General features: G+C 44.8%; 4 protein-coding genes across 4 annotated transcripts in view; all 4 read right to left on the bottom strand.

The window, feature by feature from the left end:
• Positions 1 to 4,564, bottom strand: part of LOC138988558 (protocadherin gamma-A6-like) — an 8,331-nt gene extending 3,767 nt beyond the window's left edge. The window contains exon 1 of the mRNA XM_070374498.1: positions 1,064 to 4,564. Within this exon, the coding sequence (XP_070230599.1) occupies positions 1,064 to 3,481 (2,418 nt within the window). The 5' untranslated portion in view covers positions 3,482 to 4,564. The remainder of the gene's footprint in view (positions 1 to 1,063) is intronic.
• LOC102278730 (protocadherin gamma-B3) lies at positions 3,481 to 7,486 on the bottom strand. The gene is made up of 3 exons (XM_014479571.2): positions 7,373 to 7,486; positions 4,576 to 7,134; positions 3,481 to 3,516 (listed from the first exon to the last, which is right to left on the bottom strand). Exons 1-3 carry the CDS (start codon positions 7,484 to 7,486, stop codon positions 3,481 to 3,483), a joined length of 2,709 nt encoding a protein of 902 aa, XP_014335057.2.
• On the bottom strand, positions 7,003 to 15,633 carry LOC102267983 (protocadherin gamma-A5). The gene is made up of 2 exons (XM_005900219.2): positions 10,516 to 15,633; positions 7,003 to 8,115 (listed from the first exon to the last, which is right to left on the bottom strand). Exons 1-2 carry the CDS (start codon positions 12,937 to 12,939, stop codon positions 8,089 to 8,091), a joined length of 2,451 nt encoding a protein of 816 aa, XP_005900281.2. The 5' UTR covers positions 12,940 to 15,633; the 3' UTR covers positions 7,003 to 8,088.
• Positions 14,221 to 18,160, bottom strand: LOC102278452 (protocadherin gamma-B2). Its single transcript, XM_070374751.1, has 2 exons — positions 15,740 to 18,160; positions 14,221 to 14,226 (listed from the first exon to the last, which is right to left on the bottom strand). The coding sequence occupies exons 1-2, from the start codon at positions 18,158 to 18,160 to the stop codon at positions 14,221 to 14,223; spliced, it is 2,427 nt and encodes an 808-aa protein (XP_070230852.1).

Below are 18,160 nucleotides of genomic sequence, written 5' to 3'. Positions count from 1 at the left end.
CTCAGAACTTTGCTGCTTTCTACTCAAGCCATAGTTTTATTCACACCTTTGCGCTATGATGAATTGAGTAATCATTCTTTTAAATGACAACTCTTCCTTCCTTAAATATTTGAATAGAGTTCCCGAGTAACAAAAGCTTTATTTTATCTGGGCTAAATATGATAAATCATTTAAATTCTTATTTGAATACTATTAATCCTTCATTCTCATTCACTAGTCCTCTATTTTTAGAGATACATCTTGTAAGTGGACACTACTTGCCACATCTAACAATTCACATTCATTTTTAAATACTATCAAACACGCAGACTGCAAAAAAATCATTGTAGTAGGCATACAGCATCAGGCACTTATACTTATTTGTTATCAATCCAAAATTATAATAATGGTGATGTAAACAAGTATTTGCTCACTGTACTACTTTATAGTTTGAATGTTTTTTAATAAAATTATTTTCTTTTCCCAGAGTTTATGTGAGGTATATAAGACAAGTCTTTTTAACTTAAATTTTAACTTGAAGGCTATAGATATTGCGATTGTCCTGAAAAGAATAACAGATAGTTCTAGGAATATTATTCAGGTCTTCATACATCAATTTCTCTTATTTATTATAAAATCATTTTTTATTCCTAATTAGTTAAGAGGGAAAATATCTCTCATAGATTCCATCATTTTAGAAAATACTTGCTTTAGTTAACACCGGGAAGAAAAAAGATCTTCCTTATCAGATGCCATAATTCTGGGTTTTTTCACATTATAAAACAAAGAATCTCAGATATGCCACATAATAGAAAAACAATAACTAAGAAGCAAGAGGAAAGCAACCCATGGCACAAAGAGCTTGCCAAGAGGAGAAAAGTTAAAGGAAATTCGATACATACTTTATTAAGGTTTGGGGGTGAAATTTGAGAAAACTAAGATTTAACAGACCTCTACTGATACAAAAGAAAAATCTTCTCAAAACTATATAATTCACTGCAAAAGACTAAGAATATCAGGCACTGAACCGAGAGAATTTTAACTTTTACTGTTCAAATAAGAACAATAAAACAAATAACCTCACCTGAACAGTGGAGTCTTGCGCTTTACAAAAATCTTCCTGAATCAAGAGAGGCTCGCTTTTCCCACAGCTCTCCTGGCTGATGAGCGTGTCCGCGTAGTTCGGCTGCGGGAAGATCACGTGACTCCCCCGAGAGTCCGCCGTGAGCGAGACCTCGTGCGAATAGGTCTGCAGGAAAGCCCGCACCCCGTCCACGCCCACAAAGTGAGAGGCGGGCACGCGAGCCAACCCACTGCCCGAAGTCTGGAGCAGACGCGACAGGTGCCAATGCCGCAATCTGAGAGCCAGTAGCACGATGACAAAGGCAAGGAAGACACAGGACACCGCAGCCACAGCCACCACCAGGTACAGCGTGAGGCCTGAAGCGTCAGAGTCGTGAGGGACCTCCAGGCTGCCCAGGTCCGCCAGGACATCTGGGATGCTGTCGGCCACAGCCACCGTGAGCGTGACGGTGGCAGAAAGAGGGGGCTGACCATGATCCTGGACTGCCACAACCAGGCTCTGCTTGAGAGCATCTCTGTCCAGCAGGGCCCGCGCTGTGCGCACTTCGCCCGTGTGCAGTCCCACCACAAAGAGCCCTGGTTCACTGGCCTTGAGCAGACGGTAGGACAGCCAGGCGTTCTGGCCTGAATCTCTGTCTACTGCCACCACCTTGGTGACCAGGTAGCCTGGCTCTGCAGAGCGAGGTGCCAGCTCCACACCAGTAGAGCCATCAGTAGGGAGGACGGGGTACAGAATCTCAGGTGTGTTGTCATTCCGGTCCAGCACAAATATGCTCAGAGACACATTGCTGCTGAGTGGTGGGTCCCCACTGTCACTTGCAATCACTCTCAACTGCAGGTCACGAAACTGTTCATAGTCGAAGGAGTGCAATGCATACAGGATGCCAGTGTCAGAGTTGATGGAGATGTAGGAGGACAGAGGTACCCCCTGGATGGTGTCTTCAGCTAAGGAATAGGTAACCTGGGCATTCTCACGATTGTCAGGATCATGTGCAGTCACTGAGAAAATGGAGGCACCTCTGGGATTGTTCTCAGGAATATAGACAGAGTAGGAGGTATGGGGAAAAGCAGGTGGGTTATCATTGATGTCTGCCACATTTAGGGAGATGAGCATTTCTGTAGACAGAGGTGGTATTCCTTTGTCGGTGGCTGTCACAGTGATGTTGTATGTGGATACCTGTTCTCTATCTAGAACTGTACTCGTCACTAGTCGATAATAATTGTCTACTGGTTTTTCCAGTTCAAATGGCAAACTTTTTGAGATAGAACATGTTACCAGGCCATTCAGTCCAGAGTCTCGATCATATACTTGAAAAAGAATGATCACTGTGCCTGGTGGTGTACTTTCAGCAACTGATCTGCTTCCAGATGTAACTACCACTTCTGGTACATTGTCATTTACATCCAAGATAGTAATTAAGACTTTGGCTCTGTCTTGTAGACCTGGGCCATCCCGGGCTTCAATATCCAGCTCATAAAAGCTAGTGTCTTCATAGTCTAGAACTGCAGAAGTTGATATCTCTCCAGTCAAAACATTCAGGCAGAAAGTCTTTGAGATTTTTTCTGTTATCCTCACTACAGAATATGTTACTTCTGCGTGGACTCCTTCATCCTGGTCCGTGGCATTTACCGACAACACTGGCGTACCTACTGGCAGATTTTCAGGGACATTCACACGATACACAGGCTGAGTAAAGACTGGAGCGTTGTCATTTGCATCTAGGACAGTTACCAGGATTCGAGCCACACTGGAGCGGGCAGGGTCACCACCATCCGTGGCAGTAAGGACCAGGCGGTGAATGGCTTGTTCCTCCCGGTCCAGTGCGCGCTCCAGCACCAGCTCTGGGTATTTGGGCCCATCAGCTTTACCCGGCATTTCCACGGAGAAGTGACTATTCTCGCTGAGCTTGAAGCCCTGGAGAGAGTTCACTCCCACATCCGGGTCATAGACCTCCATTAGTGGAAATCGAGAGGATAAGGCTGCGTTTTCGATAATTTTTACTTCCAATTCTTCCCTTAAGAATCGGGGTGCATTGTCATTAATGTCCACTATTTCCACTTCCACGGGAAAAAGATTCAATTTATCCTCAACAAGGATGTTAAAATTCACCAGACATCGAGCCCTCTGAGCGCAGAGCTCCTCCCTGTCTATCCTGCCCGCGGTGACCAAGCTGCCGCTTCGCGAGTTCAGAGCAAAGAGCTGCATCCTACCTCTGGAGACGATTCGGACTCCGCGCTCCGCCAGCTCCTGGGGCTCCAGCCCGAGATCCCTGGCAATGTTGCCCACGAAGGAGCCTTTGTCCAGCTCCTCAGGAATGGAGTAATGGATCTGCCCGGCCCTGGCCTCCCGCAGCGTCCCCAGGAGTATGAAGAGCAGGATCAACCCGCTATAATGCCAGCGGCTTTGCAGAACCGCCATTACTGGCTCGTTCTGGACTTCCCTGGGATTATGAGCTGGGGGGACACGTTCGCATCAGTTTGGAGCGTCTCAGAATTGGCGGTCAAGGCCAATAAACAAGCAGTGATCAGATGCGAATCGATTTAGGGAAGGCTTTCTGCGCAGCGGCAGAGCTTTTCCTGTATAATCTGCTTTGTGCTTTGAGGATATAACTCGAGTTCTCACCGCTTTCCTTACCCGGGTTAGTGAACAGCGACGCTTAGAGTCCTATCTTAATACTGCACTGTTCTGCGGAAACCATCAATACAAAGGGTCTTATTTCTGCTAAATCTGTATAGATGACACTCAATATTTCTCTCCCCAAGAATTAAAAGCATTTGGAAAAATAAAATATCATATTCTGAAATTTTAAATGTTTCTTGGAATGATGCTTATTTTTGTGACATCTCTTAGGGTCTTGGAGAACACAAATACTTTTACACTTTTCGGTAAATTTTGAACTCCACACTCCACCATCGTTTATATTTGTCTAATTTTCAATAAGGGCACCAACAACCACGAACAGGTTTAGAACCAATCCACCACTATGTTACAGGAGTTGTCATTTTTAGATGTTATTACCTATTTTTATTAACATAGATTAAGAACTGCACTATTTAGCCAATATTTGTGTATACTTTAAAGAAAATGCAATGAAAGTGAAAATATATAGGCTACAGTGAAAAAGTATTCTTATATTTATATTATGTATAACAATGTTTAGGACTGACTACCCTGAATTTATGTAATTCACTTAATTGTCTACATAGATATAAATAACATCTTACAGTGAGAATGTAAGATACTAGCATATTAAAAATGTTTCTGGACAGACTGTTTTAGAATTAATAGAAATTTCAAGAGTATTACTAAGTGGCATTCTATGAAAGAACTACTGCAACACAGATAAATGATCAAAGAATTTCTAAGACCCCCTCTCATCCCCATTCTATGCCCAGAAAAATCAAGAAAACACCAAAAACTGCTAGAGTTAGCCTGCATACTTTTTAACTTCTAAAATAATTATCTGAAACCTAATGATATTTATGGGAGGAAAAGGTTTTGAAGTAACTCACCTGTTGCAAATTGACTGAATTAGAAGTCACTTGGGCATTGTCATTACTGGTACTTTCAAGACAAAAGGCTTCATTACATAGAAGGTCTTGTGGTGGAGCATTTTCAGGCTTTATATTGAGAAATTTAAACTCAGTCTTTGAGGAATGTGCGGCAGCACACAGATTGTAGGAATAAGGTAAAGTCCCTTCCCCATAGTTGGGGAGGACTCCAGGTCCAGTTTTGGAGCAAAAACTAGTTTGAAAGCAACTCCAAGTAGCAGGGTTGGAGGAGCGCCGCAAACTTAGGGCGACTGCCAGAATCACCGAGAGGAGGAAGAGCACGGAGATCAAGGCCAAGGCCACCACCAGGTAAAACTGCAGCTCAGCCTGGGGGTCAGGGGGTGCCGGGCGGTCACTGAGGTCCGGCAGCGCCTCCTGCAGGCTGTCGGCGAAAACCAGGAGCAGCGTGGCGGTGGCTGAGAGAGGCGGCTGTCCCCCATCGCGCACAGCGACCAGCAGGCGCTGGCGGGCCGCGTCCCTGTCGCCCAAGGCCCGGGCCGTCCGCACCTCGCCTGTGCGCAGCCCCACGCTGAACAGTCCGGGCTCGCTGGCCTGCAGCACGTGATAGGACAGCCAAGCGTTGTGTCCAGAATCGGCGTCCACCGCCACCACCTTGGTGACTAGGTAGCCGGGCTGCGCGGCGCGGGGCACCGTGTCGAAGAGCGCCGAGCCGTCGGGCCCCAGCGCCGGGTACAGCACCCTGGGCGCGTTGTCGTTGCGGTCGCCCACTAGCACGCGCAGGCTCACGTTGGCGCTGAGAGTGGGTGAGCCGTGGTCGCGGGCCTGCAGCGTCAACTCGAAGGCGCGCAACTGCTCGTGGTCGAAGGCGCGCTGCGCGAACACCACGCCACTCTGCGGGTTCACGGACACGTAGGACGACAGCGCGCGCGGCTCCAGGTCGCTGGCCATGATGGAGTAGGAGACCTGGCCGTTGGGCCCCAAATCGGGATCCGAAGCGTTAACTTGGGCGATGGAAGTGCCAGGTGGGTTGTTTTCTGGCACATGGACCACGTAGGAGGCCTGGTGGAAAAGCGGAACGTTGTCGTTGACGTCGGCGACTTTCAAGGTGACACTTCTTTTAGAGGAAAGGGGCGGCTTGCCTTTGTCCGTAGCTGTGATAGTGACATTGTATTCTGGAGTCTTCTCTCGATCTAAGACTCTTTCAGTCACCAGCTTGTACGTGTTTTTTGTATCTTGAACTATTTTAAATGGGAAATTTCCTTTTATTTGGCATAAGACTTCCCCATTAAATCCAGAATCTAGATCATGTGTTTTGATCAAAGCAACAACAGTCCCAAGCTCAGTGTCTTCTTTTATATATTTAGATTCAGAATCCAGGGTTATCTCAGGAACATTGTCATTTTCATCCAAAATGTCTATTTGTATTTTGCAGTGGGCAGTGTGATGTCCACCATCCTTTGCTTCCACCCCAATCGTGTAGCTCTCTCTCTCTTCAAAGTCCAGTCCTCCAACGGTGGTGAGTTCCCCTGTTTTACTGTCCAGCTTGAACAGTTGTCTTACTGCCTTGTCAACGTTAATAAAAGTGTAGGCGATCTCGGCATTGATGCCCTCATCCAAGTCAGTGGCCCTCACTCTTAGCACAGAGGAACCCAGGGGTAGGTTCTCTGGAACACTGACCCTGTACACGTCCTGGGTGAACACTGGGGGGTTATCATTTGCGTCTGCCACAACTACCCTGATCTGGGTAGTGCAGCTTCTGGCTGGCTCACCCCCATCCACAGCCATGAGGACCAGGTGGTGGCAGGACTGCTCTTCTCTGTCCAGAGGAGCCTTCACTACCAGTTCCGGGTATCTACTGCCGTCTGGGTTCTCCTTCTGGATCAAAGAGAAATGGGGGTCAGGGCTGAGGTAGTACTGCTGCAGGGAATTGACACCTACATCTGAATCTTGTGCAGATTCCAGGGCAAAGGTGGCTCCAGTTGGGGTCATTTCACTGATTTCCAGCTCAGTGACATTTTGGCTAAAGGTCGGTGGGTTGTCGTTGACATCCTGAATCTCCACGGTTATATGAAAAAAGTTCAAAGGCTTTTCAGCGACCATTTCGAATTCCAGAACACACGTTGATTTCCTGCCACAAACCTGCTCTCGGTCTATACGGTCGCTCACAAGTAAGTCTCCGTTATCGGTGTTCACTGTGAAGAATTTCTTCTCTGCACTAACCCGCAGGTTCCGAGTAGGCAAATCTCGCAGGCCAAGCCCCAGATCCTTGGCGAGGTTCCCCACCAGCGAGCCCCTGGCCAGCTCCTCTGGAATAGTGTAGCGGATTTGCTCTGAAAGCGCCGGGCGGAACAAAGACAGCAGGAAGAGAAACAGCATTCGCCTCCGCCCAGCCTGGAGCTTCGGTCCCAAGCGGTGTCCCATCCCACCCTCCGCGCCTTTGCCTTTCTGATTCAGAAGAGCTGTGACCGCTAAATTATCCCAAGGACTTCTGAGCAGGATAGACTCCTTGACAGATCTTGACAGACCGATTCTCGCATAGATATTTCCGCCGCAGAAAACCTGAAAGTGCACAGATCTCGCGATTTCGCGGTCCACAGGAGATTCCTTTGCGTCAGAAGAAGCCGATACTTTTTGTTCAGCACTAGGCAACAGCGGCGCCCCGCGACTCGGCTGCAGAACTGCGTTAGTGATTACTAAATCAGCTCCAAATACAGAGCCGGCTAGAAGACAGGTCCATTGTGTCCTGATATACTCATTTGTCCCATGCTATAAGGATTTTAGCATTTCAAATATTTACTATATCTTCTTTCTCTCTATAATTTCTTCGAACTTGAACTTTATGCCTCCAAATCAGGTGATTTTTATTCCTCAAAGCCAGAGGTATCTTGCTGAAGATGTTTATTGGCGTCATCGTGCTTTTAGTTTCCATTTCATACAGTAGCCATAATAACATCTTTCCTGTGTGCCTTAGTAAAATTGAGGACCAAATAAAATAATATCCGGAAAGTGACACAAATGAAAGTGGTGGCAGAAAGTATAATATTAAAATTCATGAAATATCTTGATATGTATTGTTATTTCGCTCTTTCTTTCCTTCTAACTTATAAAAGTTATAAATCTCACAGCTTTTAGTTTTAGTAAAGATAGATGTTATAATCTTCTCCAAATAATTGATGGATAGCAAGGAGACTGGTTGTCCTTATAAAACAGAAGTATGGTAAGAAGCAAGAAACTCTCTTTTCCTTAGTTTCCAAGTCTATTTTTATTAAATGACCATAATTTTAAAACTATTTCACTAAGCTTATTTTTTTCCACACTATGTTACCATTGTCTTTAATTGTACTGTTTCTTCTTATGTAGCTCAGCAATGGTGAATTATTTGGATTTTGGAAGTGAAGTATGAATCCTCATAAAGATATATTCCAGAGAAAGTGATCTACGTAGTCCACTTTTTCTTGGTTGCCTTTCAACTATCTGATTATCTCAACTCTTTGTTATAGACACTCTTTCATATCAATAAGCACTCCAATTTCCATGTTTCTGATAGGTGAATATTAGAATATTAATTCAGAAATAGTTTTTTAACCACATAATACATTATCATTATAAAGCTTAGAAGATGTATAACAATGTAGAACTCATCTTACAGTGGAAAAACTGATTTATCCAGGATGCTAAACAGAAATTCACTGGTATCTCTAATACGAACATAAAATAACAAGACTTTGCTTCAAAATATGACTGAGCAAGTGCCCCCCTTTCTTTTCTTTTTTTTTTTTTTTTTTTTACCACTGTATGAACACTTCAGTTAGTACAGGGAAGTTTTTTTCAGAACACATATGAAACTAAAGATTCAAATATTTAAGAGTATAGAGTATACATAGTATATACACTCACAGTGTGTAGATCAAACATTTTATTATGTAAAGGCTATTGAAGGTTATAGAGATATAGAAAATATTTTTTCCCATTGCATGAAAAAGAGCCTAGAGCATATACCCAAATCTATACAGTATTCTTTTACTTCAAAAATAATGAAAAGTGAGTTTTCATGCATGAGTGAATGGCATCTGTACCTATCACAGAGATAGGTCTCTTGCTACTCTTTGGATGAATTCACTATTCAGTGAGTCTGCACATTGTATGCAGTGAGGTCAAAATTACCCATATATAATTAGATTCCCTTCATATAAATATTAAAAAAGAAAAGTCAAGTGGTCTCACATTCCCAAATGCATGATAACCCTTTCATGTTATTAAGTAATGTAACCTACAGGTCTGTTAATAATATTCCCATTTTCCCTGTTTATTCATAATTTGCAGCTGATGTTCAAGTTGTTGAAAGTACAGAATTTAAAAGATTGAAAAATCTTTTTAAAAACAGATCTAAAAATCATCTCCAGCAAACCATATACAAAAATGAATAGGGCACACAATTCGTCCATTATATAAGACATATTCATGAAATTTGAGACACATAGACCAGTAAGTCGTATTTCATCAGAAAAATCTCATAGTTTAAGATGAGTACATCCCTGAGAAATACTTTTTAAATTTTCAAGTCTTTTTAAAGTTGTGTCAGTGAAGATTTAATTAACTATCAAGTTAGGAAGAAAAAAAAAAGGGAATTTTATTCAAACCAAACTGAGGATTATAACCAAGGAAGCAGCTTCTCAGAAAGTTCTGAGAACTGCTCCACCTGTTAGAAGTTGAAGGCACAGTAATATGCATTTTTTTAGAGACAAAGGATCATATATAAAAATAATGTACTGATACTTTGTGTAAAGTTCACCAAGGATCCATGGTCCAGGTAAGCAGTACAAAACAAGCAGAAAGTCACTGTGACCCCCTACAGAGCTGGGAAAGAGCACTATTCTTTTAAGAAGTTACACAGATAGCATCAGAAGAAAAAAATACTGATTTTTACAGCCAGGCAGGCATTCCCATCTCTGAGGAGCTCTGGTTAGCCTGTAATGCAGATATACGCTGCATACTAGGGAGGGAGGAGGATAAAACAAACACAGAGGATTTTATCTTTAATTTCTCTTGTCCTGTCTTATTTCATCAGTTGAATTTTATTTCATTAATTGACTTTCCAAATACAGATCTTAAACTCTTGTAATAAAGTGGAACTGTACCTGCACTTGCAGAAATGCAAACATTTAGGTCCATATTGATCCTGAAAGGTGGAGGGGTTGTGTGTAACCAAAAGATGCCAAGCGTATGGCATATTTGTATTCAATGACTGTATCTAGTTGGAGATTTTAAACTGCATCACAGAATTTATTCTAAACCACAATTCAAAGGCTCCATCTTATTGAATTCCTCTCTCAACAAATACACATGTCCAATTATTACATAATTTAACCCAAGCTTTCCAGATTTTAGAATGCCACAGATATTATCACTATAAATTTAATCTGTCTTTCTGATATTCATCATGTTTTCTATATTCTTCCACTTATTTATGCAAATTATTATTACTAAATTGCAGGTACTAAAATACCAATGCTGTGGAATACTTTTTCCAAATGTATGTACTATGGTATTTAGGCAAATATTCAAAAGAGAACATTACATCCAACAATTAGGACTAATTAAACACCTATTAACAAACAGTTCTAGTATAAGAAAGTCTTTGGATAAAATGATTATGTATAGCCACTTAAAAAAAAAAAATCCTTGCTTCACTTAAGCATCTGGAGATCAGCTAGAGTTTCTAAAATACCCACACATTATAGAAAGAAACATTAAACTCAAAATATAATGAGAAAACAAATGGAGAAAACATCAATTATCAAATTAAATCAAGTTCATCAGTAAATAAAGCAAATAAATAATGATTCACTACATAATTAAGCGATTTTGAATGTGGGAGAAAAATGATGAAAACAAATGAAGAAAATGCTCCAAGCATCCCTACTGAAAAAGAAAACTCACCTGAAGAACTTCTAGCTCTCTTTCCTTTGCGCTTATCTTCTCAGGTATCAGGAGAGGCTCGCTTTTCTCACAGCTCTCCTGGCTGATGAGCGTGTCTGCGTAGTTGGGCTGCGGGAAGATCACGTGACTCCCTCGAGAGTCCGCGGTGAGCGAGACCTCGTGCGAATAGGTCTGAAGGAAAGCCCGCACCCCGTCCACGCCCACAAAGTGAGAGGCGGGCAAGCCTGCCAACCCGCTGCCCGAAGCCTGCAGGGCGCGCGACGTGTACCAGCGCCGCAGTCTGAGAGTCAGCAGCGCGATGACAAAGGCGAGGAAGACGCAGGAGACCGAGGCCACAGCCACCACCAGGTACAAAGTGAGCCCTGAGTCGTCAGGGTCAGTGGAGGGTTCGAGGCTGCCCAAGTCGGCCAGCACATCTGGGATGCTGTCAGCCACAGCCACCGTGAGCGTGACGGTGGCAGAAAGAGGAGGCTGGCCATGATCTTGGACCACCACCACCAGGTTCTGCTTGATTGCATCTCTGTCCAGCAGCGCCCGCGCTGTGCGCACCTCGCCTGTGTGCAGCCCCACTGTGAAGAGTCCTGGCTCGCTGGCCTTGAGCAGGCGGTAGGACAGCCAGGCGTTCTGTCCTGAGTCTCTGTCCACTGCCACCACCTTGGTGACCAGGTAGCCAGGCTCTGCAGAGCGGGGTGCCAGCTCCACACCCGTGGAGCCATCGATGGGGAGGGCAGGATACAAGATTTCAGGTGCGTTGTCGTTCTGGTCCAGGATGAACAGGCTCAGGGACACATTGCTGCTGAGTGGAGGGTCTCCATTGTCACTGGCTGTCACCCACAGTTGCAGTTCTCTAACCTGCTCATAGTCAAAAGACCTCAGTGCATACAGGGCTCCCGTGTCAGAGTTGATGGACACATAGGATGACAGAGGCATTCCCTGAAATTTGTCCTCAGCCAGAGCATAAGTGACCTGGGCGTTCTTGCCGCTGTCGGGATCGTGGGCATTCACAGAGAAGATCGAGATGCCTCTGGGGTTGTTTTCTGGGATGTAGGTGTAGTATGAGGTGTGAAGGAAAATGGGAGGGTTGTCGTTGATGTCTGCCACTTTCAGGAAGATGTGGTTTTCTGTAGACAGTGGTGGATTTCCACAGTCAGTGACAGTTACTGTGATGTTGTAATCTGAGATCTCTTCTCTGTCCAGGGCTCTAGTTGTCAATAAGTGATAGTAATTATCAACTGACTTTTCCAGTTTAAAGGGCAAGTTCCTGGGAATAGAACACACAATCTCGCCATTCTCTCCAGAATCACCATCATGTACGCTAAACAGCGCAATTATGGTTCCCGGAAGACAGTCTTCAGAGACGGTACTGGACAGAGAGGTGAGGAGTACTTCAGGCGCATTGTCATTCACGTCCTGTACTGTGATTAGTACCTTAGCGCTGGCAAGAAGAGCACCTCCATCTTGAGCTACCACTTCCATGTTATAGAATCTGGATTCTTCATAATCCAGTGGTTGCACAGTTGAGATTTCACCCAAGTTGGAATCAAGTTGGAAAGTCTCTGAAATTTTTTCTTCTTCATTGCGAAAAGAGTATGTCAATTTCCCATTTATTCCCTCATCTGGATCCGTAGCAGTTAGTGTGAGCAGCCGAGTGCCGACAGCTATGTTCTCTGGAACACTCACTCTGTACTCCGGTTGGGTGAACAGGGGAGCATTATCGTTTGCATCGAGGACCATCACGTGGATGTGCGTAGTACCAGAGAGTATGGGGTCTCCGCCATCTAGAGCTGTGAGGAGGAGATCATGAACAGGTACTTTCTCGCGATCCAAGGGCTGTTCCAGTACCAGCTCTGGATATTTCTGTCCATCTCCTCCGCTTTTCTCATCCAAAGAGAAGTGTATATTGGAGCTGAGCTGGTACCTCTGGAGGGAGTTCACACCCACATCCGCATCTCGAGCGAAGGGAAGTACTAATGGTGTTCCCACTGCCGCATTTTCATTGACTTTTACTTTTACTTCCTCATCCCGGAAACGCGGGAAGTTATCATTAATATCAGTTATTTCTACTTCTACCCCATACATTTTCATTTTATTCTCAACCAAGATGTTAAAACTCACTAGACACCGCGCGCTCTGAGCGCAGAGCTCCTCCCGGTCTATCCTGTCTGCAGTGACTAAGCTGCCGCTTCGCGGATTCAGAGCAAAGAGTTGCGTCCTACCTCTGGAGACGATGCGGACTCCGCGCTCCTCCAGCTCCCGGGGCTCCAGCCCGAGATCCTTGGCGATGTTACCCACGAAGGAGCCTTTGTCCAGCTCCTCTGGTACCGAGTAGCGGATGTGCCCGGCCCCAGCTTCCCACAGCGTCCCCAGGAGAATGAAGAGCAGGAACGGCTCACTGCAGCCCCAACCCCTCAGTGGATCCGCCATTGCCTCTCTCAGACCAGTTTTCTCTTAGTCCTGGTTCCAGCCTGCTGTTTCCTTATTTCTCTAAAGCCAACGGGAACAGTTCCCTTATGAGAAGAGGGGCGCGGGAGGGCGACTTCCCAGGAGCTTCTCTGATCGGCGCGTGTTTTGTGCGGAAGGAGCGGAGTCTGATCGCATCAGCGGCAGCTTCATTCCCACTTGGTGAACAGCGACGCTCAGAGTTATAACTAGTTACTACACCAATTCTGTTTTCATGTCAAAAATGTTTAATTATATTTTATTTTAATAATTTTCCGTATCCTTAATAGATTACATGACATTGTTTATATAAAAATAATATTTAATTCTGAAATAACAAAAGACTTCTACAAGATTAATTCTGAGATTAATATAATTATTCTTTTTTACTTTTTAAAAATTCTTATTTATTCTTTGAAGAGAGAATTAAGTGATTAGAGGGTGTTCCTATTGTTCAAATGGGGCAGGTTTCTTCTTCTTTGGTTTATGGCAGAAACTCTGATGAACCATGCACATCATATAGATTGGAAAGGGACCAGACATAGATTTTGGTCTGGGGTGAGGGGTGGTTTGGAGATCAGGCAGAATTGGTTCTCCCCCGCTCTGCCTGTGAGAGAGTCACCTGGAGAGTCACTCGAGAGCTTGTTAGAAAGGAAATGCTGGTGGGCCCAGAACTGCTGATTCAGTTAGTCTGGAGTCAGGCCTGAGAATTTGCACTTTTTACTATTTAAAAAAATGTTTTTATTTGGAGGATAATTGTTTTACAGTGTTGTGTTAGTTTCTAAATACAACACAAATCAGCCATAAGTATACATATATCCTCTCCCTCTCTTTTTTACTTCTTTAGAAAGTTTTATTTAATGTGCCATTGAGCCTATGCCCTTTATTCACTTACTTATATTGAGCCCATCTAATTAGGACATCAGAAGTTTTTGTAGGCTTTAAGATCTCATTTTTAATTAGGATATGTTTATGAAAATATGCCCATTTGTACATAAGAACACCAAGAAAACAATCCTAGCTCTCAATAGACCTTTGAAAAAAGGCCCACTGTATTATGCAAATTGTATTAGTTGTCATATGCAGAGGAAATAAAGGGTTTTTAGTTTTTTTTGCTTTTTGTTACTTCTGAAGTCTTTGAGAAAGTTTCAAGATTTTCACACTTGGCAGCTACACTATATCACATTGAGATTTCGAGTTGAATTAACTATGCGTTATTTATATTTTCTAATTACTATGTCTGAGTTGGAGTTAGATGTTTTACAGTTACACCTGGGGAAAATCAGTATAGTGATTGTGGCTGAAAAGGATTTAGTTCATCACCCAAACAGAAAAACAAGTCCAGATACTTATCATTGAGCAGGCAGTAAGTGGCCTTTCTATTAAGACAGATATTTAATGTTATCATCTTTATATGATAGCAAAAAAGAAATATGTCATGACTAAAAAGAAAGGTGATTTCAGAGAGTCCATTAAGTGAGAGAGCAATTTTTACTTAAAGACACCTCACAGGAAAATGAAGAAAATAAAAGTATTTTACATTTATATCTAGAAAACTTTAAAAATGAAGTTTTAAGTAAACAGTGTGAGAAAAGGTCACAAAAATTTTCTCAATGTATGATTTTTCAAAAGAGCAATTTGTTACTGTACATGACAGAGAAAACATTTCTCCCATTTATTAAACACATTCTTATTAGCAGACACTGCATACCTCAAACTTTGCATGACCTTTTAAAATAGATCTGGGATCCCAAGACACTTAGCTTGTAAAGATGCTTAGAGTGCTGGTGTTCATGTCAGTCCTACCTATGCTCTGCTGTTGACAGGCCATATCATTGACTAAAATTCTTCTTTCTTGGGTTCTCAGTTTTCCAAACTAGTGAGATTGGGAGATCTCTTTACTCTTAAGTACTATACTTCTAAGAGGAAGCATAGCTAAAACGAATGAAACTAATATAAAGACTCTGAAGGAAAAACAAAGAGCTTAAGTTCTCAACAGTTATAAACTTCCAGAGGGAAGGAACGTAAAGATGAGGAAGAAACCAAAGTATCTTATGTAGAAAAGTTTGTAACTATGGGTAAATAAGGGGCTTCCCAGGTGGCTCAGTGGTAAAGAATCTGCCTGCCAATGCAGGAGATGCAAGAGGTGTGAGTCCGATCCCAGGGTCCGGAAGATCTCCTGGAGAAGGAAATCATAACCTACTCCAGTATTCCAGGATAATCCCAAGGACAGAAGAACATGGTGGTCTACATCCATAGAATCGTAAAGAGTTAGACACGACTGAACAACTGAGCACCCACACGGATAAATAAATCCCACCCATAAGATAGGCTGCTGCTGCTGCTAAGTCACTCTGTGCGACCCCAGAGACGGCAGCCCACCAGGCTCCCCCATCCCTGGGATTCTCCAGGCAAAACACACTGGAGTGGGTTGCCATTTCCTTCTCCAAGGCATGAAAGTGAAAAGTGAAAGTGAAGTCGCTCAGTCCTCTCCGACTCTTCGCAACCCCATGGACTGTAGCCTACCAGGCTCCTCCCCTCCACCCATGGGATTTTCCAGGCAAGAGTACTGGAGTGGGTTGCCACTGCCTTCTCCATAAGATATGCAACCTATGTCAAAGATTTGCTTAAATAAGACTAAGACGTTTAGGCAAAAAAAAAAAAAAAAAAAAATTAAATTCTACCTACAAAACAATGAAATATGAATTGAAGACTTCTACTCCACTCAGGTGATTTATTAAGAAACATTGAAACCGCAAAATAAGTGAATTGAATTAAAACTCACCTTTAAAATAGTATCCGAGGCAAATGGGACACCAGCATCTCCATGATTAGTACTTGGCACCCAAGAGGCATCTTCGCAGAGGAGATCCTGAGGGGGAACCACTTCTGGGGTGATATTGAGAATATTAAATTCCGTCTTAGCTGATTGAGAGGCAACGCACAGATTGTAGGAATAGGGCAACGTTCCCTCACTGTAGTGGGGGAGAACTCCAGGTGCAGACTTGACACAGAGACCAGGCTTAAAGCAGCCCCAAGCAGCAGGGCTGGAGGAGCGTCGCAGGTGCAGGGCGACCGCCAGAATCACCGCCAGGAGGAAAAGCACCGAGATCAAGGCCAAGGCCACCACCAGGTAAAACTGCAGCTCAGCTTGGGGGTCAGACGGCGCGGGCTGGTCGCTGAGGTCCGGCAGCGCCTCCTGCAGGCTGTCGGCGAAAACCAGGAGCAGCGTGGCGGTGGCCGAGAGGGGCGGCTGTCCCCCATCGCGCACAGCGACCAGCAGGCGCTGGCGGGCCGCGTCCCTGTCGCCCAAGGCCCTCGCCGTGCGCACCTCGCCCGTGCGCAGCCCCACGCTGAACAGTCCGGGCTCGCTGGCCTGCAGCACGTGGTAGGACAGCCAGGCGTTGTGTCCAGAATCGGCGTCCACCGCCACCACTTTGGTGACTAAGTAGCCGGGCTGCGCGGCGCGGGGCACCGTGTCGAAGAGCGCCGAGCCGTCGGGCCCCAGCGCCGGGTACAGGACCCTGGGCGCATTGTCGTTGCGGTCGCCCACCAGCACGCGCAGGCTCACGTTGGAGCTGAGCGCTGGCGAGCCGTGGTCCCGGGCCTGCAGCGTCAGTTCGAAGGCGCGAAGCTGCTCGTGGTCGAAGGCGCGCTGTGCGAACACCACGCCACTCTGCGGGTTCACGGACACGTAGGACGACAGCGCGCGCGGCTCCAGGTCGCTGGCCACGATGGAGTAGGAGACGTGGCCATTGGGCCCTAGGTCAGGGTCGGAGGCGCTGACATGCGCGATGGAAGCTCCAGGTGGGTTGTTTTCTGGCACGTGGACCACGTAGGAGGCCTGGTGGAAAACCGGAGTGTTGTCGTTGACATCTGCGATGTGCAGGGTGATGGTTATACTAGAAGAGAGGGGCGGATTACCTCTGTCGGTGGCCATTACTGTGATATTGTATTCTGAGATCTCCTCTCGGTCCAAGGTCTTGTCTGTTGTTAGCTTGTAATAGTTCTTCAAGTAAGATTTCAATATAAACTCGGCCTTTCCCAAAATTTGGCAGTAAACTTCCCCATTTTCTCCAGAGTCTCTATCTTTAGTTTTTATCAAGGCGATCAGTGTTCCTGGTGGTGAATCCTCTGGTAGGGGAGTAAATACTGAAGTCACAATCATTTCAGGTGCACAATCATTCTCATCAAGAATGTCGACTTGGACACTGCAGTGGGCTGCTAGATCTCCAGGATCTTTCGCTTCTATACGGAGAGTGTAACTATTAGCAATTTCAAAATCAAAATCATCATTTGACGTGATTTCTCCTGTTCTTTGATTTAAGTTAAAAAACTGTTTCACTTGTTCATCCACATTATGAAAGAAGTAGGTGATCTCCGCGTTGACTCCTTCGTCCTGATCGGTGGCTGTCACTCGAAGTACTAAGAAGCCAGGTGGCACACCCTCTTGCAGGCTGACTCTGTACACGTCCTGGCTGAACACCGGGGGGTTATCATTGGCATCTGTAACTTGGATTTGGATCTGGGTGGTGCCACTCTGGGGTGGGTCCCCACCGTCTACAGCTGTCAGTAGCAGTTGATGAAAATTCTGCTCTTCTCTGTCCAGAGAATGTTTCAGAATCAGCTCAGGATATTTACGTCCATCTGGAGTCTGTATCTCTCTGAGATCAAAGTACTCATTGCCATTAAGGTAATATCTTTGCAGTGAATTAGGACCAGCATCCGAATCTAGTGCCGGGTCTAGTGGAAATGTTTTACCTGGCTTAGTGGATTCTCCAATTTTTAAATCAATCTTACTCTGTTTGAATAGCGGAGTATTGTCATTTATATCCTCTACTATTACTGTTACGTGGAAAATATTAAGTGGGTTTTCGGCGACAGTATCGAAATCTAGAACGCACAGAGGCTTCCTCCCACAAATCTCTTCTCGGTCTATTCTGTTACTCACAAGTAATTCACCGCTTTCAGGTTTTACAACGAAATATTCCTTCTCCGCGCTAATCCGCAGCTTCCTGGCCGACAAGTCCGGGACACTGAGCCCTAGATCTTTAGCAAGATTTCCTACAACCGAGTTTTTGGCCAGCTCCTCGGGAATTGAGTAGCGAATTTGGTTTGGGAGAGCCCCGCGGAATAAAGATAGCAGGAACGGTAACAGTACCTGCCGCCACCGCGTCCGGCCGCTCGTCTCAGTGCTCAGCCTCAT

The sequence above is a fragment of the Bos mutus genome, chromosome 7, assembly GCF_027580195.1.
Source record: "Bos mutus isolate GX-2022 chromosome 7, NWIPB_WYAK_1.1, whole genome shotgun sequence".
Lineage (NCBI taxonomy): Eukaryota > Metazoa > Chordata > Mammalia > Artiodactyla > Bovidae > Bos > Bos mutus.
This window is presented reverse-complemented; position numbering and strand designations above follow the sequence as displayed.